The following is a 25,630-nucleotide window of genomic DNA, read 5'->3' as shown; positions in this document are numbered from 1 at the left end:
CGAACAGAAACGTTGATGCTTCTATCATACTAAATCGAGTACAACTTACTTATTTTTATATTTTCTGAATGTGCACTATTTTCTCGATCCTCCCGATGGACACATGCAAATAGTCCCATACCATTATCATCATTTGTTATGCAGAGACATGACTTTATAGCGAAGATTTCCATTAGAATTGCAGAAATTTAGTATTTCTGGTGCATTACGTGTTAGAAAATCCCCAATGAAAAAACTTTTCGGTATTTATACTATATCCTCGTTTCCTATTTAGTAATTTTCACTAAATATTTTCAAAAAAAACCTTCTTTAATTTGTTATAGCTAAATATACATACAAAATTTCGGGACTATACCTCTACTCGTTCTGTCGTATACAATATTTAGTACTTTAAGTACAAATATCATACTTTGCGAAAAGCATTGTTTTTCATAGAAAAAGTATTGTACCCATATTCTATATCTACCCGTACCACCGTATACAATGTGGTGTACTTTTTAATACATTTTAGAACTTAGTTCTACAAAATATTTGTGTATAAATGTTTATTGACATAGTTCTAGACAAGTATCTAATAATAAGTTCCTATATTTATCCGTTCTACCGTACACAATATTTAGTACTTGTATTCCATTCGTATTCTATTTGTTTATAATATACAAAACTACATGCCGAATTTCAGAATTATACTTTTCCCTACACAGTGCAATATTTTGTATTTTTGGTGCCATATAGTACGAATTTCCAATAAACCAAGCCTCTTATTTGTATTAAGAATTGGACATTTTTGCACTCTAAACTTACATTTATATTTTTTACCATTCACTGTACAATATTTAGTACAATTTTCCAAAAATATTATGCATATCGCTCTATTTGTAATAGTTTCAGCTACAGACTAAATTTCCGATTTCAATCTTTATCTCTCCCATTATAATTTAATATTTTGTACTATTTTAGTACTAATTCCAAAAATTGATTACTGTATAGCATATTATTTGTAATTTCAATTCCCACAGGTTTCATTATGCTACAGTATATATTACTAAGTTTAAAAGAATTATGCATAGCATTCTATTTGCAATAGAGTAAGCTACAACATAAATTCTGGATTTCTATTTATACCAGTTCTATTGTACTTTATTATTTAGCACTAATTTCCAAATGTTATGCATTAAATTCTATTTGTAATAGTTAAAGCTATATGCGAAGTTTAACATTTAGGCATTTTATAACTGTTGAATATATTCTAGTACTAATTTCAAAAAATATGTTTGCCCACCATTCTATTCGTAATAGCTTAAGTTACATAGTATAATATTTACGTAGTATAATATTTAATACTTTTTAGTACCTTTAGTACTAATTTCCAAAATTGTTCGCACATTCTGAGTTATTTATCATTTGCAAATCTGCATACAGAATTTATAGACTTGTAGTTCCAAGTGTTTCGACGTAGTACAAATTTTAGTACTATTTAGTACCCTTTTAGTACTAATTTCCAAAAAATATTTTTGCACATTATTCTATTTGTAATAGCTTAAGCTACGTACCATGTTTCAGATATATATTTTCACCGGTTCCATTGAAATATAATATTTAGTACTTTTTATTACCTTCTAGTACTAAATTCCAAAATTTTTGCACACATACCACTTCACTCATCCTAGGCAAAGATGCATACCAAATTTCAGAGTTCTACATCTAACCGTTCCCGCGTAATACAGTTTTTAGTACTTTTTAGTACCTTTTAGTACGAATTTCCAAAAACCCCGCCTTATCACACGCCTCCCCACCAAACCCAACCTACATGCCAAATTTCAAGTTTCCAGCTTTAGCCGTTTCGTCTGGGCGTTGATGATCAGTCAGTCACTTATAACGCAACTCTTTTATATATATAGATGATGAAAACTTATAAAATATTTTTAGAAAATAATTAACATGAAAAACCCCCAAATTCCAACACAATTGCACGTGTATAAAAACATAAAAATATTAAGCGAAATTTTAATATTTTGTCCATTCCTCTTGTGCTCATTGCAAGAGTCCATCCATGTCGATTGTTTTCTTTTTGCAACTGACCAAAAAGCCGACTATTAGTCGATTTTTACCCTTGACTAAAAAGTCAACATTCAATTTTGTCAAACCTGTTCGAAACCTAATGAAAAATCGTCTTAAAATTCTAGTTTTTACAGGATTTGGTGTCAACAGAGAAAGTCAAATTCTGGAATTCTAGACAATTTTGGCTTTGGGATAATAAACAAAGTAATTATGAAGAATATCGAAAGACGTTCTTGAAAATTCGACTTTGCGATTTCCTCAAAGATTAAAACTCGACTTCGAATTTGGGACTTTTTAATACAAAAAGTCGATTTACTTATCCCTATTGTTTATTTATATTTTTTTATTTTTTATTTATTTATTTATTTAATATTTTGTCCATTCCTCTTGTGCTCATTGCAAGAGTCCATCCATGTCGATTGTTTTCTTTTTGCAACTGACCAAAAAGCCGACTATTAGTCGATTTTTACCCTTGACTAAAAAGTCAACTTTCAATTTTGTCAAACCTGTTCGAAACCTAATGAAAAATCGTCTAAAAATTCTAGTTTTTACAGGATTTGGTGTCAACAGAGAAAGTCAAATTCTGGAATTCTAGACAATTTTGGCTTTGGGATAATAAACAAAGTAATTATGAAGAATATCGAAAGACGTTCTTGAAAATTCGACTTTGCGATTTCCTCAAAGATTAAAACTCGACTTCGAATTTGGGACTTTTTAATACAAAAAGTCGATTTACTTATCCCTATTGTTTATTTATATTTTTTTATTTTTTATTTATTTATTTATTTTATTTTTTATTTATTTTTTTTTTTATTTTATATTTTTTATCTCTTTAAAAACTGGAGGCAGTTCCTCCTCCAGCTAGTCCACTTTCTAATTGAAAAGAAGGTATAAGACCATAAACCATATGCGCGACATAAACGAGATTTTCTTATATTTTTCGTTAGTTCAATAATAAAACACGTGGCAAGTTAAGCGAAAGCTTAACACAGCGCCATTTTGTACTTTTTTAAGCCCGTAGGCGTAATTAATTTTTTAAGGCGTCTTTCTTGTGAGCCGTTCGAAGACGAACTGTCTATTGTTTATTATCACATTGTCGAGCCTCTGTGTCATTTGACAATCTTGAGCGAGCAGACATTTCGACTATGTGGGGTTTTACACTGCCCATGACGAACAGTGTAAAACACCGCTATATATTTCCTATTTTCGAAATGATATTAGGTCTGTTCGTTTACTCAATAATTTGTACAAATTATTATAAAATGTTGTTCGTTTACCCAAAAGTTCAGTAAAAGAGAGTGAATTGAGAGAGCAGATTTGAAAGTTGTGTTACTGAGTATATGGAAATTCTTACAAGAACAAATGTACTCTGTAAGAATTTTCTTGTACCATCAGCTGTTTTGTAAAAAAACAACAAAATTGTTCTCAAGCAAATTTATTGTTTTTGTGAATTTTATTTTGATTTTGTATCATTAAACATTAAAATGGATAAGAAAAACGCAAGTATTTATAAACAACATAAATTTCCCGCTGATTATCCATTTTTTCTAAGAATAAAAATGTTGCTTTTTTTTGTTTGCGCCATATTGTTTGTTATTTTAATCAGCTGTGTCGATACAATCTTTTTACTGGATTTGGTTCGTTTACTTTTTACAATTTTCTCTCTTGAGAAGGAAAAAATCGTGTTTACTCTCTGCAAATTCTTACTGAGTAGATGTTACTGGGAAACTAAACGAACGATCCTATTATTGAATATTTTCTAAATATTTTTGCTATTTGTCTGCTTAACAGTCCAAGGTCAGTCAGAACTACTATTCGAAAATTAAAAAAGTGTCAATAATAATTTGGAAACCCCGCACATAGTCGATATCTAACCAAAACTCAAATAAAAACCGTAAAGTTTACGGCGTAAACTATAAATTAACCAACACGAGTAAAAGTATACGAATTGTCATTTGTTGTGATCGTTCGCGATAACCAGAGTTGCAACTGTTTTTTTCATTATTTTTTGCACCATGATATAATCCAACAAATAGGGGAAAACATTCAAATTGTTGTCGAAATATCTTAGCTAGAACGATTTTATTGACATTTTAGTAGAATATGTAACATACGTACACTTTTGCACGCCACTGTATACACATTATGGGGTCTCAGTTGAATATTCCGAGATGTTGCAAACGAAATTACAAATTTAATATACACTCCACCTTGTGATGAAGGGTATAAAAGGTAGAAAAACGAGCACGTTTAACTAAATCATTAAATTTGATTGCTCTTATAAAACTTCAAATAATTATGAAATAAGCCTTTTAAATAAGATACAACTTACCAGCTTAAATAATTGTTATCAAAAGCGTATTTAAATCTATTTTCGCACTCAGTGATTTTTCAACCATTGCCTTCAATTCTTTGTGAAATATAATTTTATAGACATATGCATGTTCTATGACATTTCGGGTCATTACGAAACAACAAGGCCCCAGGCAATTTTGTACAGTAAAACAACAGGAAATGCCACTAAGACATTTTCTTCTTTAGTTTGGCTTATTTTACGGATTCAGTGATGATATTATAAGCAAAAAGTGAGAAGAGCAAATCACTTCAAATCTCCGGTTGCTGGATCTGTGTTGGGTTGCAAACTGCTAATGGGTATTTATGTAGACCGAATTCATTGTTCGTACTAGTTAAGGGTATCACCGGCAAAGAGCTAAGACATAAGATGATAATACAAAGAGTTGTGTATATTTTTATTCTCGTTCGTTTGTTATGCTTACCATCCATTCTGGGCCTTGGGTTTATTTTCTTTCCTGAAGTTCTGTGCATAAATTTGCTAGTTGTTGGTTCGGTATCTAGGGGATTCTTGGAGAACTCTTGCAGTACATATGTTTTTGTGGTTTTATCCTGTTGCCAACCATTAGGTTCTTTGTCCATTTTAAGTGACAGAAGCAGTGATGTTGTAGATATCCCTGTATCATAAGCACTGGGGATTTGTAGTGTTTGCGGTGTAACATCTTCAACATCCACGTCATCATACACATCCACGTAATACATCTATTTGTACTCTAATGATGAACACTTCTCAGCTGCTGTATCCAACCACATCCACATCCACGTCATTGTACGAACACAGTTGGCTTTCAACGAAGACATTTTGTAGGTGAAACTTCATCCTCACATAACGAAGATGTCGATGACAAGGATGGTGATGATGACGATAACGATGCTTATTTACATTGGGGCAATGGATAGGATTCTGGCAAATCTTGGAAGATTTTCATTACAAATTGTAACAAATGTCAAACTGTGATTTATAGTGTTAATGATGGGGTTAAGTTAAATATAAATATTTAATGTTCGTATTTAACATTCATTTGGGTAGGCATAGGATTAAGGATGATACCGAATGTAATTATTAACTGTGAATAAAAGACACAGATGTGAAAATGAGCGAAATAAATTAAAAGGATTTTCATTATTAAGTCTGCTCCAGAACCTGCAAGAATGTTAATTGTATACTACCAAAAAAATGGTCCTTTATGATACCGAAGAAAATATTAAAAATTAGTTGATTATCGTCAATATACAATCTGATCTCCTAAACCAGCAGTGACTCTCGTACGCCTCACGTTATGACGAATGGTTTGCAAATGTACATTCATATGTATTTTCTTTATTCTTCTCTCTTTCCCAAGATCGGCCTAACAACTAAATTTTTTCTCTTCTATACTTTCAGGAGCAATGATGATTTGGCACCTGGAGATCGTTATGTTCGCATTGCATTTGAGGAGGCGGCCAAGGAAATCGATTTGGCCATTAATAATACTATCGATACCCTTTTCACAAGTCGTAATCGCACAAAACCAAATGGTGAACCTGCACCGCCCAATTATGGTGATCTGCTGAGGGTTTTCCGCTTCCCCACCGGCGAAGCCAGACAATTGGCTAGAGCGGCAGAGATTTATGAACGTACATTGGTTAATATACGCAAGCATGTCTTAATGGGTGATAATCTGACCATCGAAAGTGACAAATACAAATTTAAGGATCTATTGTCGCGCGAACATTTACATTTGGTTGCTGAACTATCCGGTTGTATGGAGCATCGTGAAACGCCCAATTGTACAGATATGTGTTTCCATTCGAAATATCGTAGCATTGACGGTACCTGCAATAACCTTCTTCATCCTACCTGGGGTGCATCCCTAACGGCATTCCGCCGTCTTGAGAAACCTATCTATGAAAATGGCTTTAGTTTACCCATTGGTTGGACTAAGGATAAGTTATATGCGGGATTCCAGAAACCAAGCGCTCGATTGGTTTCCACCTCATTGATATCCACCAAGGAAGTAACTCCGGATGACCGCATAACTCATATGGTTATGCAATGGGGTCAATTTTTGGATCATGACATGGATCACGCTATACCCTCCGTTAGTTCAGAAAGTTGGGATGGTGTGGATTGCAAAAAGACGTGTGAATTCGCCCCACCTTGTTATCCCATTGAAGTACCACCAAATGACCCACGCATCAGTAATAGACGCTGCATTGATCTGGTGAGATCTAGTTCGATTTGTGGTTCTGGCATGACTTCGGTATTTTTTGACAGTGTCCAGCATCGTGAACAAATCAATCAACTGACTTCGTTCATTGATGCCTCACAGGTGTATGGCTACACTGAAGAATTTGCCAATGAACTTAGGAATTTGACCACAGATGATGGCCTTTTACGTGTGGGCGTTCATTTCCCAAATCAGCGGGAAATGCTACCATTTGCCGCTCCCCAAGACGGCATGGACTGCCGCCGCAACTTAGACGAAAATCAAATGAATTGCTTTGTATCAGGCGACATAAGAGTTAATGAACAAGTGGGTCTACTGGCCATGCACACAATTTGGTTACGAGAACATAACCGCATAGCTACTGCCTTGAAGGATATTAATCCGCAATGGGAAGGAAACACCCTATATCACGAAACAAGGAAAATTGTCGGAGCCCAAATGCAGCACATCACCTACAAGCATTGGTTGCCTTTAATAATTGGCGAAAGTGGCATGAAAATGCTTGGGGAATACAAGGGATACAATGCATCATTGGATCCTTCAATCGCAAATGAATTTGCCACAGCTGCTTTCCGATTTGGCCATACCCTCATCAATCCCGTACTACATCGCTTGAACACTTCGTTTGAACCCATAACTCAGGGACATTTGCCATTACACAAGGCCTTCTTCGCTCCATGGCGTTTGGTGTACGAAGGCGGTGTAGATCCATTGATGCGCGGCATGTTTGCCACACCGGCCAAATTAAAGCTGCCTGGACAAAATCTCAACTCAGAGCTAACAGAAAAACTTTTCCAAACAGCCCATGCTGTAGCTTTGGACTTGGCTGCAATGAATATACAGAGAGGTAGAGATCATGGCATACCTGGCTACAATGTCTATCGTAAACTTTGTAATCTGACTGAAGCCAAAACCTTTGACGATCTGGCCAAGGAGATTACGGATAAGGAAGTCCGCGATAAACTGAAGGAACTTTACGGTCATCCGGATAACATTGATGTCTTTGTGGGAGGCATTCTCGAAGATCAAATAGAAGACGGCAAAGTGGGTCCATTATTCCAGTGCATATTGGTGGAACAGTTTAGACGTCTAAGAGACGGTGATCGTTTCTATTACGAAAACCCAACTGTATTCTTACCGCAACAGCTGGAGCAAATTAAACAAGCTAACCTGGCTAGGGTACTTTGTGATACTGGAGACAACATTCAAGAAGTAAATGAAAATGTCTTCATTTTGGCCAAACATCAAGGCGGCTATAAGAAATGCGAAGAAATTCCTGGCATTAATTTATACTTCTGGCAAGATTGTGCAGTATGCAGCAGTTTACCGCCACTCATCGATTCTTATGTACCACAGACATATCCGAAACCCAATCGTATGAAGCGATCACTGGCCCAAACACAAATTAAGGAAGAAGAAGGTGATGATGAAGAATATACACACTTTAATAATTTGGAAGAATTGATGGATGTCAATGAAGAACGTGTCAGCGGATTGGAGGAAGTTATAAGCGCCTTCCAAAAGGAATTGAAAAAGATGCACAAGAAAATGCACAAACTAGAAGAGTCGTGTGATAGCAGCGGCAACTCCAAGGACAAACCAATCAAGAGAAATCATTGTGTCGATGAAAACGGAACTACACGCCTGAACAATGAAGTCTGGACGCCGGATTATTGTACCAAATGTGAATGTCGTCGTGCCCAAATCACTTGCACAAAGGAGAAATGTGGCGAAGTGCACTGTGAACCGGGTATAGAACCAATAACGCCGCCCATGGCCTGTTGTCCTCATTGTCCTCACATTTTTAATAAGACCAGTAATAACAATTAGACGAAAATCCAATAAGCATTCAATAGATACCGATTTTAAAATTTTAGATTTATTGAGAACAAAAATTGATTGTATTTTTCCAAATTTGTTGTACGTTCGTTTAATAAGTAATTTTAACACCGATCGAATGATAAAAAAAATATCCGATAAAAAATTCTCACTTAATGCACAATAAATAAGTTCAAAGTAAAACAACAACAAAAACACTATTCAGATGTAAAACAATTTTCAACTACAAACCACCCAAAGAATGAACCTAAGAAGAATAAGCCAATTAAACCAAAAACCAGAACGACAACAAAATGGCCAAACTTAAGATAATCTTAATATAGTAAACTTACGCAATTTAATGAATAATAAAGTAAACACATAAACAATTCTACAAATCACAAATGGTGTGCCTCTTTTATTTCTTAGTTTTAGTACTAAACTACATTTCATTACATTAAATCGGACTATTGAAAATCGACAAACTTTGTGTGCGAACCTTTGGCTATTATTGAATTGTCCTTCTTGTGCCTCAGCACACATTCAAGAAAGGCCAGCTTCTTGCCAGCTCTCAAGAGATTCGCATCGATAAGAACTTCATCTCCGGCCTTGGCTGCTTTTAGATAATCAACATTTATATTTACCGAAACTCCCGGATGACACGGTTTCGACATGAGAGCATAAGTAGTGACCATATCAACTAGGGTTGCTGTGAATCCGCCATGCAAACCGCCTAAACGATTTAAGTGTTCTGTGCTCACCACAAATTCTGCTGTGCATTTGCCCTCGCCCCCGCTGGTGATTTTTACCTATTTTTAATTAGAAATAATATAATAAACACTCTAATTAACTAGATATTCGTGGGAGAAATTGCGATATAATGGCAATATAGCAATTATTCAACAATATTGTTCAATTAAATGTACATGCAGACATTTTTTGTTAATAATTAACGAATGAAATGAGAATGAAAAATTATGTGGTATGTATGTCAGTACATACATAAATGAAATCATGTAAATGTGTGTTGTTAATAAATTGCATTTCTGACGGACATAATAAAATATTTTATTTTAAACAAGTTGAATATTTTAATCAGACTCGGTCATTTTTTAAAATATACCACATTGTGGAACAGCACATTATGTCATTGTGCATATTAGAGCCGTTTTATCTTAAAGGGAAAATCGATGTCTTGTTTATTTCCTATCCCTAAAATGTTTCATCTTGTTGCATTTTAAAATTGCTAAAGATTGAGCATAGTTGGAAGTTTTCAATATACAGTGGTGGCCACGTAATTAAATCATTTACTGTGGTAAACATTTTTTGATCAGCCCTCGATTCTTTTGAAGTATTTTTGAAAAAGTTTTAATTGTGTGTATTTTGTATTTGTTTTTTTTTATTATTTATTTATTTTATTGTTTGAAGAATAAATAAACAAATATATTTTTATTCGAACCAAAATATATGTACGTGCACATTATTAGCATTACATTTTCCTGAAAGATATTTTGAGTTTGTATCCTGTTCTGGTTTGTATTTGTCCCATTTATATTGACACGAGTACAACTTGGATTTAAATCAGCTGAGCTTTTCTGTTGCTTTTTATCATGATACTAAGTCTAAGCAGTTAGGATTTTGTACCTCAATTTAGGAGGCATAGTCGTAACGCGCCCTAATCCATTATTATGTCATATTTTCTTATACAAATGGCGAAAATACCTAGAATTTCTAGATTTTTTACTACTTTTTTACAAAACTGCGAAATTGTACAAATGTGAACGCTATTTGTCCTGTCTCCGTACTCGTATATAAAAGTTCGTTAATATGTTTTTAGAAGATTGGTAGAAAAAAATTAAAAAAAAACTATAGAAAGTACATTCGGGGTAGATTCGGCATTTTGAAGTGGGCATATTCGGACATATGCAGATAGTGCAATATTATTTCCTTCAAATGTTTTTTGAATTTGTCTGTAAAAATAATCCTTTAATATGGTTCGAAATTACATATATAAGACTAAACGTTCTTGTATTGTCAAAAATGCGATAGAAAAGGCTATTTCTGATGGTGTATGTGGCTTTGAGGAGTCAACGTCCGCCGTTTGAAAATATAGCCTTAAAAGTCAAACATTGAACCGAATAGAACCTTTTGTAGATCTGAATTCCAACCAGACTGCCAGCGGTGATAATTACCAGTATATGACTATGGTGCCGAATGTGACCCATCAAATACCGAAGCTACCCCGGGTAGGGGCACATTCGGCGAATTTGATTTTTTTTTTACAAAACTGTAAACATGTTTAACTAATCCTAATACGTCATCATAAATGCTAACGGACGTAACTACACTTTTATTAATTTTACAGGAGAACCAAAAAAACGTTATAAAATCTATTAAAATGGAGCTTGGCTGGAAGTTTTTTCAAAGTTTAACTGCATTATTTTTTGATAAACCAAATTTATTATTATTTTTTATACCCTACACAACTATGTTGTCAGGGTATTATAGCTTTGTGCAGCCCCAAATGTTTGTAACGCCGCGAAATATTGGTCCTAGACCCACCATTAAGTATACCGATCGTCATATCTCGACTAGCTGAGTCGATCTAGACATGTGTGTCCGTCCGTCCGTCTGTCCATTATAATTTGTAAACACGATGCAGGCCACAGTTATGGACCAATCTTCACGAAATTTTGCATGTAGGATGGGTTCTGGCCAATGAAGACCCCTATTGTTTTTGGAAAAGATCGGTTAATATTTAGGGGATGAAATGGACCAAATACTAAATTTTTGTCGGTTTTTCTGGTCGCTCCAGAGGCCGCAATTATGGCCCAAACACCGCGAATTTTTGCATGGAGAAGGGGATCGGGCCAGAGAATAAGCATGCCTTTTTTGATAAAGATCGGTCAATATTTAGCGGGTCAAATGGACCCTGACTTTTGTGTGAAAAATGACAACATTTCTATTCTATGGCATATATATTTACTCCTGGAGGATGTAGACCCCAGGAGTTGATAGCACATCCAAGAGGAGTGGTTGGCCTTTAAATTGATACCAAATATAGTGATGTATCTACTCAGATGTGGGAGTTACAGTCAAATATTTACAGGTGCTTACGTATTCAGATATTATTCAGTAACCCATTACCACATTAGAGGGAGAAATATCGCGCTGATGGCTTTGAAATTTTTCATGAAGTTCCAGTTATGGTCAAGAACAACGCCTATAATTTTCGGTGATGATCAGATTCAAATTTTGGGATGAAATGGACCGAAAACATAATTTTTTGTGTGTTTTCATGAAATATAATCCGAAAATCACAACACAACCCACCGTGAAGGTAATCTGGACAAGTAATTAGAAGGACTGTACTGAATATTCGAAAAAAGTAAGGAAGAGGTGTTGTTAACCTCTAATCGGACAAAAGTATCACGAAATATTACTCAGACTCGGAATAAACATCCTCAGAAAGTTAGAGTTCGTGGTAGTTGTGTAGGGTATCGCATGGTCGGCCCCGTCCGACTATACTGCTCCGCTCACTGGTTTTTTTTTTTTTGTTTTTAAAGATTTTATGTCAGTTATGTCCTTTTAAATTGTTATTTTCTAAAACAAAAGGGCGTAACTACAACACAACTGTAGTTCAGATTTAGACATAGCCCCCACAAATATTTTCGTCAGATATTGTATAAATGGTGCATCAAAGCCCCTATATTTTTTCGGTTTGCATGAAATTTTGCATAGCGTACTGAATTGAGTCAAGAGTGATGTGTGTGAAGTTTCATGAAAATCGGTTTAGATTTCGATATAGCTCCCATATACAGACCGATTTTATGTAAATGTTGCACTAAAGACATTTATTATTTCTCCGATAGCGATAGAACTTTGCACAGGGTACTTTTCCACGCAGTGGAATTTGGGGTACCGCTATATGGGGGCTACCATAAATTATTGGCCAATATCCCAGAAGTAACATTAATATAAGTTCTAAATTTCTATCTTCAATATTGCGAGCTTTAGTTTTTTACAGGAGTATAGTTACGACCGTTTGCATTAATAACCAGTAAGGAAAGTAGTAAAGTCGGGCGGGGCCGACTATATGATATGGGTATATTACACAGGACTATTATCATGAAATTGTATGAAATAAAATATGTGATATTTATCTAAATGTGAAACGACCTAGATCTATCCATAAACATGTCATTCGTTTGTTACAATGGAACAAAAGTATGTAAATCGACTTCAAACAAATATCAATAGGTCATCCGTTGGGCTAGGTCTGTACTTCTAGAAAACCCAACTACGTTATTCTATGACATAAGAACTTGGTACATTATTTAGATTAAATCGGATGAAAATATATATATCTAGATCTGAATCGATTTTCGCGAAACTCAGGATACATGTGGTGCATTATTTACATTAAATCGGACGAAAATATATATGGGAGCTATATCTAAGTCTTGGCCAATTTTCACGACACTTGGCACACATCATTCTGGATTAAATTCAAAACGCTATGCAACATAAGAACTTGGTCCATTATTTAGATTAAATCGGACGAAAATATATATATATATATATATATATATATAGATCTAAATCGATTTTCACGAAACTTAGCACACATCATTCCAGCATCAGTTCAGTACGTTATGCCAAATTTCGTGCAAATCGAAAGGTATACGGGACTTTGGTGCACCATTTACATGAAATCGGACGAAACTATATATGGGAGCTATATCTAAATCTGGAACGATTTTCACGAAACTTTGCAGATATCATTGTAGGCTCAATTCAGTACGTTATGTCAAACTTCATGGAAATCGAAAGATATATAGGGACTTTGGTGCACCATTTACATAAAATCGGACGAAACTATATATGGGAGCTATATCTAAATCTGGACCGATTTTCACGCAACTTTGCAGACATCATTCTAGGCTCAATTCAGTACGTTATGTCAAATTTCATGCAAATCAAAAGATATATAGGGACTTTGGTGCACCATTTACATAAAATCGGACGAAACTATATATGGGAGCTATATCTAAATCTGGACCGATTTTCACGAAACTTGGCAGACATCACTCTAGACTCAATACAGTACGTTATGCGAAATTTCATACAAATCGAAAGATATATAGGGATTTTGGTCCACAATTTACATGAAATCGTATTAAACTATATATGGGAGCTATATCTAAATATGGACCGATTTTTACGAAATTTAGCAAACATCATTCTAGGCCCAATTCAGTACGTTGTACCAAATTTCATGCAAATCGAAAGATATATATGGACTTTTGTACACCATTTACATTAAATCGGACGAAAATTTATATGGGAGCTATATCTAAATCTGAACCGATTTTTCCCAATTTCAATAGGGTTCGTCCTTGGGCCAAACAAATGAGCTGTGCCAAATTTCATCCAAATTTCATGTACTTTGCTCACAAAAATACATGGACAGACAGACGGACGGACATGCTTAAATCGATTCATAAATGTGTCTTTCTCGTTTCCTTTTGCCTGTTACAAACATATGCACAAAGACATAATACCCTGTACCACAGTGTGGTGAAGTAATTAGTGTGGTAATTACGTCCGTTTGAATTTCTTTAATTAGATCGCTGTTTTTGACGTTAGATATCTAAATTTTTGGTGTGAATATGTAGTTTGATTAGACGAACGAACAATAGTAGTTACGTCCGTTTGCATTTTTGATGACGATATGTTTTTGCAACTATTGTTTATAATTAAGTATGTATCAGACGAAAATAACCAGCCAAACCTGTTGAATAAGTACTGAGATATAGAGCTCTAAAAAAGTGCAGAATGAGGCCCAGTCTCCCCTACAACTTTTAAAATATTTTTACCAGTCCAGATGCTATATTCAAAGTATGCCTTTTTCCCCTAAAAAGTTAGCCTTCGACCATGAATTTACACTATGCTCTTTTAACTTTAATAATTGAATTGAGTACCTAATTATGGTGAGACTGTGGGTACTTTTTTAAGTCCCATTTAGATTAGGCGAGTTTATTTGAAATTACAGAAATTGAAGAAAATTCGTAAGTAATGCAAAGTTCATTAAATTAGAAACTAATTGTTTATATATATATATATATATATTTAGGCAAATTCCAGATAGAGGGCAATGCATTGATGCAGGAAGCTTATAAGTTCCCGGGGAACATACCAAATCAAATTTTCTTTTATTGTTTATTTTTTAATAATAAATGCAATACAAATAATTGTGTTTGTCTTTTGTATTTTTTTAATTTTGGCGCAAATCAAATGTTTTCTGGAATCAGCTGTTTATTTGCTAAATCTTACTAAATGTTGTCTGTTTACTTTTCTCAGTATTATCGCAAAAGAGAGTAAAAAAGGCTTATACCATAGACAGACGACAGCCTTAATTTGCATTAAAAATGTCTTAATTTGAATTAATATTTACCCCTGAAAGACGAGAGTTTCTGCATTTACGAAACAGTTTTTTTGCTTCAAAACAATTGTTTATCTGTGTGTAGGATGAAAATTTTTTACATTTGTTTCGATATTTTTCGGGATTACATAATTAGGAAATAGATACATGACATAAAGGAGGAATAGCAACTAAGATCTTAGCAAAACAGCCCCCAATTTAAAAAATAGTTGAAATTTGCCTTCATTTCCTATTTTTATTTTCATAAATATAAATAAATTTGATCCGCACTCCACGAAATTTCTCAACAAATGAGAAAATATCCACACACCAGGCCACAGACGTCAAACATGTGCGCGTCGCACAACGAAAAATTAAAAATTTTTAATTTCTTTCGATCGGTGTGCGCACCGGCAAATCGGTGTGAACACCGTACCACACACGTCAAACATTGCTTCGATTCACACCGATCGAACGCACATGTTTGACGTGTGTGGGCCACTTTACTGAATGTTACTGGAAAAGTAACCAGACATAATAAAAAAAATTATATTACTATGGGTATTTTTGAATTAAATTGACAACTTGACACAGTTACATCGGTGAGTTCAAGGTAAGTTTGTGAAGTAGAGCAGTTTGCTTCAATATAAATAAACAAATTTTGGAACAAATCCCATTTTCGGACACCTCTATTGAAATTTTTAGCTTTTGATGCTGATTACAACATCTTTTTTCAGGGGGAATATCAGTACTTCCTGGGAAAAGTACTTATGGGGCTCCAAAGTTCCAAAAATACCCGCATTTTAAATATCTCCAAGAATACCATTCCGAACCGTTAGAAATTTTTACTGCAGATAGTCCACTAACTCAGAGATTTTCATTCAAAATTGTATTGTTTTTTAATTGTATTAGACACAACAGCTGATACACCTACCTTGGTTAAGTTCAACGCCAATGAGATATGTGTGTGTGTGTGTGTAATGAATTAGCAAACAAAAACAACGAACGTAACTGACAACAAAACATACCTTTTCTAAATGTTTTTCGAATCCGGATGAATTCTTAATAATATCAGTAATATGTTTAATAAATTCTACTCCCTTCTTACGAGTGCCCATCACTTATTGTTAAATTGTGCTGTTTGGGTCTTCGATATTACAATCTATGTAAATTTGCACTACTGTTACGAAACGAATGAATGAACAGAACAAAAATATCAAAACAAATCGAAACATATGCTTAGCCTCTGATAGCGTTGCCACACTACTATATTTTATTGTATATTCATAATACCGCTCAAAAAATAGTACAAATAATAAAAGCAGTATATGTACAAAGAATACAATAAATTTAAATTAATGCAACAATATGGTATATACATACAAAGAGTAAAGTAATTAAATTTTATTGAATTTACTGTTATTCTTTCTTAAAGTCAATGAATTTAGTTTGACCTCCTTTGGCCACAATTGAACCATCCGACTTCTTCTTTAGTACACATTCAAGAAATGCTAATTTCTTGCCCACTTTTATGGTTTTTGCATCCACAATAATCTCTTCGCCTTCTTTAGCTGATTTTAAATAGCTCACATTTAGATCCACACTGACACCGGGGTGGGCATCAGCCGACATAAGAGCATATGTAGTTACATTGTCAATCATTGTGGCTGTGTAGCCGCCATGCAATCCGCCAGCGGCATTTAAATGCGATTTATCTATGGTAAATTCGCCAATGCACCGTCCATCACCGCCTCCAGTTACCCTGAACTGTAAGTAAATTAAAAAGGATATCTAATTAATAATCATAAAATAAAATAGTATGATGTTCTGTTTCAGAAACAGAATATTTTACAATTCGAATTTAAGTACGGGAAGAGACTATTAATTGTAAAAGAAAGTTTGACAGCGCTTAGAACAGAGTTACCTACGTTTTCAAAAGGTAATATAAAGCTGCCTCCCAATTTTATATATTTCGCAGATTAAAACTAGAGTAGATATCGGATATAAGCACATCTCATACAAGAAAAAATCGCATATAAGAAAGATTATCAAAAACACCGAGCTTATACTTTCATATATCCGATAATTCCATATAAGAAAGAAATCTCCGGCTTTTTTTGAGTTTCTTACTACAATACAGTTAAATCCAAATATTTTACTGGGGTTCAGTACAAAGTAGGAACAACCCAGTATGATCGACACTATATTTTGGATCCTAAATATACAGAAAATTTGAAGATATAAGCATGGTACAATTATTCACTGCCATAGCAACTTATAAATTATTGAGGCTTCATATTGAGGCTTGTTATGTCAAAGTCGGATACAAAATTTGAGACTGTATGTAATGCTTTGAAAAATATAAAATAATTATATTCTTAAATCCATTTGTTTAAAGATGCATTGTAAAACATTGATTGAAATTTATGATTTGTGTACCTTAATCATATTTCCAAATCGATTGTTTTGTTTCTATTTATTTTTTTTATTATGATGACAAAAGATACTCTACCTTGTATAATTGTAGGTACCATGGGTACAAGCATGGTATTATTACCCTATTTGAAATTGGTAAAAATTGTTTCAGAGACTTGTATGTAGCAACCCTATATAGGTTCGTCCGATTTTACAATACACCACAGACATAATGTTTGTTCGATTGAGACAAAAATGTGTACAGCGTACCATGTTGTGGCCATGTTTTGTGTGTAATGTTATGCGGAAATCGGTTAAGATATACAAACTATATATAGTTATCAAAAATGTTTCCTTCTGAATGGATCTTGTGGACAGGTAGTCGTGATAGAACACACCGATTAATATGTGCCAAGTTTACTTCAAATCGATCCAGATTTACATATAGCTTTCGTACATAATTTTTGGTACACCAAAAACTCTAAAACGATATTTACATCAAAACTTTATTCCGAGCTAACCTTCTCTATGAGGATTTACTTGACATAATGGAATTGACAATTTCGATCTACCGGTTTTAATAAATTCGGTACATGTAAACGTTCTGTAAGTCTGTCCAATAGATTTGATTAGTTGAAGATTCTGCAACAGCTGCATCTATAATCTCCGTAAAGAGCTATAAATTCCCATATCAAAGTCGATGATATGGCAACATTGCGGTCAATCAACCCTTCACATTTATTTTCTTCTTCTTGGTTTCATTCGCATTTTCGGGCATGGACTTTGATTTTTATTTATCAATAAAAACAAACTATCAATTAAAATAATATTTTGTAACAAAACAAATCGAATTGACAAATTTCAATATTTACCGCTTTGGTAATGGCATCGTGACCATTAGTTTTGACCATATAATCGGCAATGTTTTTCAAGAAGTCGACTCCACGTTTTGCAGACATATTTCGGCAGTGATTTTCACTCAATCAGGGCAAAAGTATAACTGAACATTGTACACCATTACATCACAACAGGTAAGGGTTATCAGCGAAAATCTCCAATCTTTGATATTTGGAATATTATGACGGAAGCAAAACAGAAATAATAGTCCGGTCATATTATATTTTACATATAAAATTTTCGTTTTGTTTTGATTCTCTCTTTTCGTTGTAGACGTACCACAGAGATTACTGAGTACTTGGTTAAGCAACAAATAACCACAACATTCGTTGACAGAGTTGCATTTTTGAAAAAGAAAAAAAACATTCAACCGTTATGGATGAGAATTTAAAATTAACACAACTGGCCATAAGGGAATTCAAAGTTGATAATGCACATGATTTCTGTTTGAACTCTTTGGGCAATGATATGTTATTGGGAGGGAATTCATATGAATTTCACATCTTGGAAATGCTGTATTCCGTCGAATTGTTAATACCTCTGCCATATCATATTAAGTATGTTCAAGTCTCACACGATAAGCCACTTACCAACCTGAGTAATCCCATCGATTTGGTAAAAATCTATGAAACAGCTAATGTGTTGGAGAGCCAAGAATTGTCCATGGATCCATTGTATGTGTATGAATGTTCAGTGGAACCGATAAAGCCAAGACTGTTGCAAGCTGATTTGGTGCAAGGCCATAATAACGAACATTTGTGTTGTATGCTTAACACGTACGGATCATGCGAGTTACTGCATAAAGATGTTTTGACACACGAATGGATTGTATTGAAGACAAATTTGAACAATGTTTTATTATCCAATGTATTCCCCTTGAACAAAACTCCCAAAGATATTAAAAATTTCTCAACATACAAGGAGTTCATTGGTACCTACACAATCACGGCTTTTACATGGTCGTTTATTGACGATTGGCCTGTGATATATGTGGCCACAGCCATAGGATATGTAGTGGCTTTAAAATTCCGCTGGGAAACCAACGAATTTGTGGAGTTATTTCGTTGCAAAACATCCATGGGAAGAATTACATATATGACAACAAAGGATAATTTGTTGATCGCGGCATGTAATTTAGGACAAGTCGCTTTATTAACAATTGATTCCACAAGAAGAACATTGACGGAAAAACATTATCTGTGGAGTAAAAAAGATCGTATGAATTGTCGCAAAGCTATAATAAATTATAGTCAACTATGGAAATCTTACTTCATTGTATACTGCAAGGGAGCAAATATTTTGGCATATCGTCTAGACACTGATGGTAATATATTATCGAATTCAACTCTATATACAAAAGGTATCAAAGTAACAGGTAAGAGAAAATGCTAATTTTAATAATCTTTTATATTACTTATAATTACAGGAAATATTAGATTAAGATCTGCATTCTAAGAATATGTATGAGATGTATATTGCTTATTTCTCGGAACATTGATACACTTATTCATTCAATGCAATATTTCTTGTTTTTAAATATTTTTTTTTAGGTTTGGAATATATATCATCGGAGGAGTTTATTGTTACCACTATACTGGGAATAATTACCTATATTCGCATAAATTGCCCATCACACGAGGAGCTCATTATAGAAACACAAAATATCGATCATGATCTCGATACAACAAATTTACAAATTTTAGGAGTTGCTGCTTCTGAATCACGCAGTCTTTGGTCATTTTTTCTATCACGCAATAAAGATTATACACATCAATCCAAACACTCTCCAAATACAGCATTTATTAGCGTTTGTAAAATTAGCAATCACGATAGTTTAATTAAACTTATAAATATTAATCTAAACACAATGGATGTGGCGAAGGATTTGGTATTGTCAATTAACTTGGACATAATCAATAATTTAAATGCTGATAAATATAATGAATTCATGAGTTTAAGCCGCTTAAGTATACCGAAAATTCTGAATGACGCTTATCTTCAAAAATTACAAATAAAGCTATTGATTGTAAGAAACTTTGCGAAATATCAAAAGTAAGTCATACAAATTATTTTATTTTTCTTAAATTTCCGACTATTTTTATTAAATTTATCAATTTCAATTTAACAGAATGAAATATAAAAACGTGAAACGAAATACTGAAATGGAGTTGATTTTTCTAGAGGCGATTGTCCAGATGCTATACATTATTCAACGTTTACAGTATTTACAAACTGTACGAACACCAGATGTAAAGCTGTCTTCATTTCAAGAGTTATCGGTGACATGTATGCAATCACAGTTTTCTCGATTAATCAATGGCCTGGCTAATAATGAAAGTGAATCAAATCATTTGCAAAATACAATGGAACAATTCAAAAAAGTCCTTAGTGAGGAATATAATAAATGTTGTTTTGAAACCGATGGATTTAAATGTAAACCAGAGCGTTGTGAAATGTGTGATGCTGATATTAGTGCAACCACATTTGATAAATGTAGAGAGGGACATGAAGTTAGAAGATGTACCATTTCCTACGTACAGGTGAGTAGCATACATACCGGACCCCAATTCGGATTTATGTTAATTTAGTGATAATTTAAACCTGTTAGGTTTTTTAAAAAATAAAATTATTCATGGCAAAAAAATGAAATTTATATATAATAGGTACCGTTTTCACTAAAATTGGCTACAACTTTATTTTAAAACCAGTGAGCGGAGCAGTATAGTCGGACGGGGCCGACCATATGATACCCTACACAACTTTCACGAAAATCTAACTTTGCATACTCTTGACCGACTAGAGGTCAACAAATATTACTAATATTTAGTACAGTCCTTCTAATTACTTGTCCAGATTCCCTTTACAGTGGATTGTGTTGTGATGTTCTGTTTTCAATTGTGGTCTATAGATCGACTTAAGAAACAGAAAAAATTAAGTTTTCGGTCCAATTCATTCCAAAATTATTATCTGATCACCACTGAATATTATATCTGGAACCTCATGGAAAATTTCAAAGCGATCAGTGCTATATTTTCGCCCTCTAGTGCTGTAATGGGTTACTAATACGTAAGCACCTGTAAATATTTAAGTGTAACTCCCACAGCCGAGTACATACGACAATATAATTGGTATCAATTTAAAGGTCAACCACTCCTTTTGGATATGCTATCAACTTCTCGGGTCTTTGTCCTTCATGGGTAAATATATACGCCATAGAATACAATTTTTGTAATTTTTCACACAAAAGTGGGGGTCCATTTCACCCGCTAAATATCTTTATCATGTAAAAATTCGCGATGTTTGGGCCATAATTGCGGCATCTGTAATTTCTGTAATTTTTCACACAAAAGTGGGGGTCCATTTGACCCGCTAAATATTGGCCGATCTTTATCATGTAAAAATTCGCGATGTTTGGGCCATAATTGCGGCCTCTGGAGCGATCAGAAAAACCGAGAAAAATTAAGCGTTTCGTCCATATCATGCCCTAAATATTAACCGATCTTTACCAAAAACAATAGGGGTCTTCATTGGCTGGAACCCATCATACATGTAAAATTTCGTGAAGATTGGTCCATAACTGTGGCCTGTATCGTATTTACAAATTATAATGGACAGACGGACGGACAGACACACATGTCTAGATCGACTCAGCTAGTCGAGATATGACGATCGGTATACTTAAAAGTGGGTCTAGGACCAATATTTCGCGGCGTTACAAGCACTTGGGGCTGCACAAAGATATAATACCCTGAAAACAGTTATATAGGGTATATAAACGCATAAATAATGATATATATTTACAATCCGGATTTTAGAGTCAAATAGGGTCAAACAATCCGGATTATAAAGTACGCAATGAGTTGTGAAATGCAGTCCGGATTACTGGATAAAAAATTTTGGTTTATTAATAGATTTTGCAAATCAGAGTTTTCTGTTTCAATAAAATATTAAAGCAATATTTATAAGATGGAGTAATAAAGTATGACATTGTTCATCAATTTAAAAATCGACATAAATCTATCTAGATTCAGTTTTCAATGATCATTTAAAAAAATCATTCATCGATACCAGGGATCGTGGATATTGAAATATATATATTACACAATAGGGATATGAGATTATTTTAAGTGAAAACAGGTAAGCTAGGTAATATAGCGGGATAAAGTTAACTAGACCTATTTATAATGTCACCCACAAGAAGAGGAACCGTTTTATATTAAGGGAACCCCCCCATTCTCGATTTGAATTTTTTAAGATTTTCAATGGGCTGGTAAATCAATACCAATGCTTGTTAAGGTTTGTAATACCAAAGACAGACGACAGCCTTAATTTGAATTAAATAGTTCTTAATTTGAATTAATATTTACCCCTGACAGACGATAGTTTCTGCATTTATGAATCAGTTTTTTGTTTCAAAACTATTGTTTGTATGTGTGTAGAAAGAAAATATTGTCATTTGTTTACATTATTTTTTAGGATTACATCTTTATGAAAAGGATATATGCCAGACAGGAAGAATAACAGCTATAATGATGATAAAACTGCGCCCAATTCGACGAAATGTTGTATTTTGCCTTTATTTCTAATTTTTATTTTCATAAACGTTAACAAATTTGACAACAATCAATTTATTTTCTACAGAATTGCCATATTGAAATTGGTTAATTCAGTATAAATTCGGTTTGATTTTGTGCATTTACAACACATAAAAATGAGGATAATGTACAAGTTAATTTGAATTAAGGCTGTTAATGCAAATTAAGGCTGTCGTCTGTCTAGGCTATAACTTTGCACATATATAATTGAAGATTTAAAAAAGAAGAAAAATAATTTACAAAAAATTTTTGTTATTGTTGTTTTTTGTAATTAAAGAAAAGTCCTTATTTTTGATGGCGGGCATGATAACTCCTTGGAACATCGGAATCCGAAAATTCCAACGGTGTTAGAAAGAGTACATGTCTGGCTCTCGTATGAACTAGGATTATTGACTTCGCTCTAAAATTAACAAAATGGTGGACCTTTGAAAAAATATTTTTGGAAAATATTTTTGACCAAAAACCAAATTAAAAAATAAGGAAGATCTTCACCGATTGGCTTTATCCTAGTTCATACGAGAGCTATACACTCCCAGAGAAACGATGCAAAATTTGGAACCGATTGGATTATTAGTTTTTGATCGTGCCCGCCATTCGCAAAAAAATGTTTAGAGAAAAACGCGTTTAAAGTTTGAGAAACCCTTTAGCCGTCACTTGATGCTGACACACTAAATCGGATATATCTTCAACAGTTCTTGAGATTTTCACTTGAAATTTTGTAGAGACATTCTTTAATCAGTGTAGATTCGAATTATATCAACAAAAATTTTGACCCCGAGAATGGGGGGGGGTCCCCTTAAGTTAATTGTCAACAATTTAAGTTGTAACATTGACGGTAATTAATTACTCAATTGAGTCTTTTATTTTTAAAGAGGTTTAAGTTTATATTTTTTTTTATTTTGAGATGTCTACAGATTTAGATTTGTTTCAAACATATTGTTAAGTGGCATTCATTTTGTTTGTAGCTTTGTGCTTTTAAACATGATAGAACACATAACGTAATATGTTTTGTAAACTTTTCTAGAAAACCTAGATTTGTATCAGAATCTAAAATGGACTAAACCCACTTTCAAAATAAACGACCTAATTCTTTAAATATTAATTAGTTATTTGTTATTCTGGTGTAAATAAAATATTCATATGAACCTTTTTTGAACTAACTGTAGTTCCGTTCCAGAACCTGAAAGAATCTACTAATTTTACAAGTTTAGCAACTTTTTACTCGAAAACCGTTCCTGAACCCGCAAAACTGGTAAAACATTGAATCTGAAATTTAATAGAGCACAAACAAAATGGCGTTCTCTTTGTAAACTTCTTATTCGAGAAATTTGGCCGAGTAAAAATGGTAAACAGGAATGCCTACTTCTGATCGGCTGTTATGTTGATTTTGAAGTATTGCCATCTAATGTTGGCATATTCACTAGATTTGCGTTCCCGAACTTTTCAAACTATTTTGTACTCTGAGAGCGATTTTGAAATGTTTCCCTTTTACTAGCTTTACTATTAAAAAAAGTACTGGAACAGAACATATATCATTTATTTAAAATAATATATCGTCAGCTAAAATGCAAAAAGGCGTAACTAACAAAAGCATAATTATAAACATGTAATGTGAAATGAAAAAAGTATGCCCGGCAGGGTGATATTGCATATGACGAATAATATACTATATTTTTTTTAACAAATTTAGTTATTTAGTTTAATGGCAGTCATAATAATTAAGTAAAAAATTGTTTTTGTTAGTTACGCCTTTTTGCATTTATCAAATAAACCCACTTGTAGTTACGTCTTTTTGTTTTTTGTTAATAGAAGCTCTTTTTTTTGACTTTATCAACACATGTAGTTTATTGACATTCACAATATTCATTCAAAAAGTCAATTTTCAATTTTTTGTTAGTTACGCCTTTTTGCATTTCAGCTAACGATATGGTTTATTAATAAAATAAAGAAACTCTTATTTTATGTTTTTTTCTTCTCTTTCCAGTTGCCCATGCTACAAACAAGATATTGTCCACATTGTTTTGCTTTGGTTACTGACCACAATATCGATTTGAAAGAATTATTTTCTCCGTCTGAAGTTGTGAAATGTACATTTTGTAGGTTCATAATAAAACATGACAATTTTTAGCATGTTAATAAAATGAGTTTTATTTTCTCCGTCTGAAGTTGTGAAAGTAAAATAAATTTAAGTTATCTTTATATTTGAAGCTATTTTCTGAAATAATAAGCACATTAATTTTTTTCGATGATTGTAAACTTGGTTTATAATTTCATTACATTAATTGACAAAATAATAACTGGATCATACGCAAAAATACTTCTTGCAAAAAATAACTACAAAAGTTATAAATGGGTGTAAAATGAAACTAAGTTTACAAAAATGTGTATGTATTTATGTAAGCAAATATCAATCTCCAATATATATTTCCTTTCTATTTAATTTTATTGATATATCTGTAGTGGTTAACTTACCGATAATTTTCATTAATTAACGAAATTATAAGCAAAGGAAAATTTGAAATTGGAGGTACATATGTGCCTTTGGTCCATATGCAGGTCAAATTAATTGATGGGGTATATCGATATGTTTTTTTTGTTTTTTCCCAGATTTTCCAATCTAATTTCCATTTACTTTTTGGTTAACACTGTTGTATATTTCCGACTTTACAATTAAGAATAAATGCAAATAAACAATTAGTTTTGGTTAATGTTTTATTGTTTTTTTATATATATAGAAATATTTGTTTTAGGAAATAACATAATAAATTATATTTCCATATTTGTTTATGTTTTTCGTTTATTACTTTATCGTGTTGAGATAGTAAGTTTGATTTTGTTTTCGATTACACTGTAGTTAA

The 25,630-nt window shown here is 33.3% G+C and overlaps 4 protein-coding genes across 4 annotated transcripts in view; 2 read left to right on the top strand and 2 right to left on the bottom strand.

Annotated features, from left to right (window-relative positions):
• The window catches only part of LOC133329373 (peroxidasin), a 47,443-nt gene extending 38,990 nt beyond the window's left edge, over positions 1-8,453 (top strand). Inside the window, exon 9 of the mRNA XM_061537849.1 lies at positions 5,798-8,453. Coding sequence (XP_061393833.1) covers positions 5,798-8,453 — 2,656 coding nt within the window. The remainder of the gene's footprint in view (positions 1-5,797) is intronic.
• A 455-nt stretch (positions 8,454-8,908) lies between these two features.
• Positions 8,909-15,983, bottom strand: LOC133329372 (acyl-coenzyme A thioesterase 13). The gene is made up of 2 exons (XM_061537848.1): positions 15,894-15,983; positions 8,909-9,250 (listed from the first exon to the last, which is right to left on the bottom strand). The coding sequence occupies exons 1-2, from the start codon at positions 15,981-15,983 to the stop codon at positions 8,909-8,911; spliced, it is 432 nt and encodes a 143-aa protein (XP_061393832.1).
• Positions 15,984-16,281: 298 nt separating this feature from the next.
• On the bottom strand, positions 16,282-18,239 carry LOC133329371 (acyl-coenzyme A thioesterase 13-like). Its single transcript, XM_061537846.1, has 2 exons — positions 18,153-18,239; positions 16,282-16,632 (listed from the first exon to the last, which is right to left on the bottom strand). The coding sequence occupies exons 1-2, from the start codon at positions 18,237-18,239 to the stop codon at positions 16,285-16,287; spliced, it is 435 nt and encodes a 144-aa protein (XP_061393830.1). The 3' UTR covers positions 16,282-16,284.
• A 313-nt stretch (positions 18,240-18,552) lies between these two features.
• On the top strand, positions 18,553-23,805 carry LOC133329383 (uncharacterized). The gene is made up of 4 exons (XM_061537857.1): positions 18,553-19,552; positions 19,728-20,229; positions 20,306-20,717; positions 23,797-23,805. The coding sequence occupies exons 1-4, from the start codon at positions 18,553-18,555 to the stop codon at positions 23,803-23,805; spliced, it is 1,923 nt and encodes a 640-aa protein (XP_061393841.1).
• Positions 23,806-25,630: the final 1,825 nt, after the last annotated feature.

The sequence above is a fragment of the Musca vetustissima genome, unplaced genomic scaffold (assembly GCF_032173495.1).
Source record: "Musca vetustissima isolate MV318-11 ecotype Yass unplaced genomic scaffold, APGP_CSIRO_Mvet_v1 utg2026, whole genome shotgun sequence".
NCBI lineage: Eukaryota > Metazoa > Arthropoda > Insecta > Diptera > Muscidae > Musca > Musca vetustissima.
Note: the sequence above shows the minus strand (reverse complement) of the source record. Positions and strands in the feature narration are given on the sequence as shown.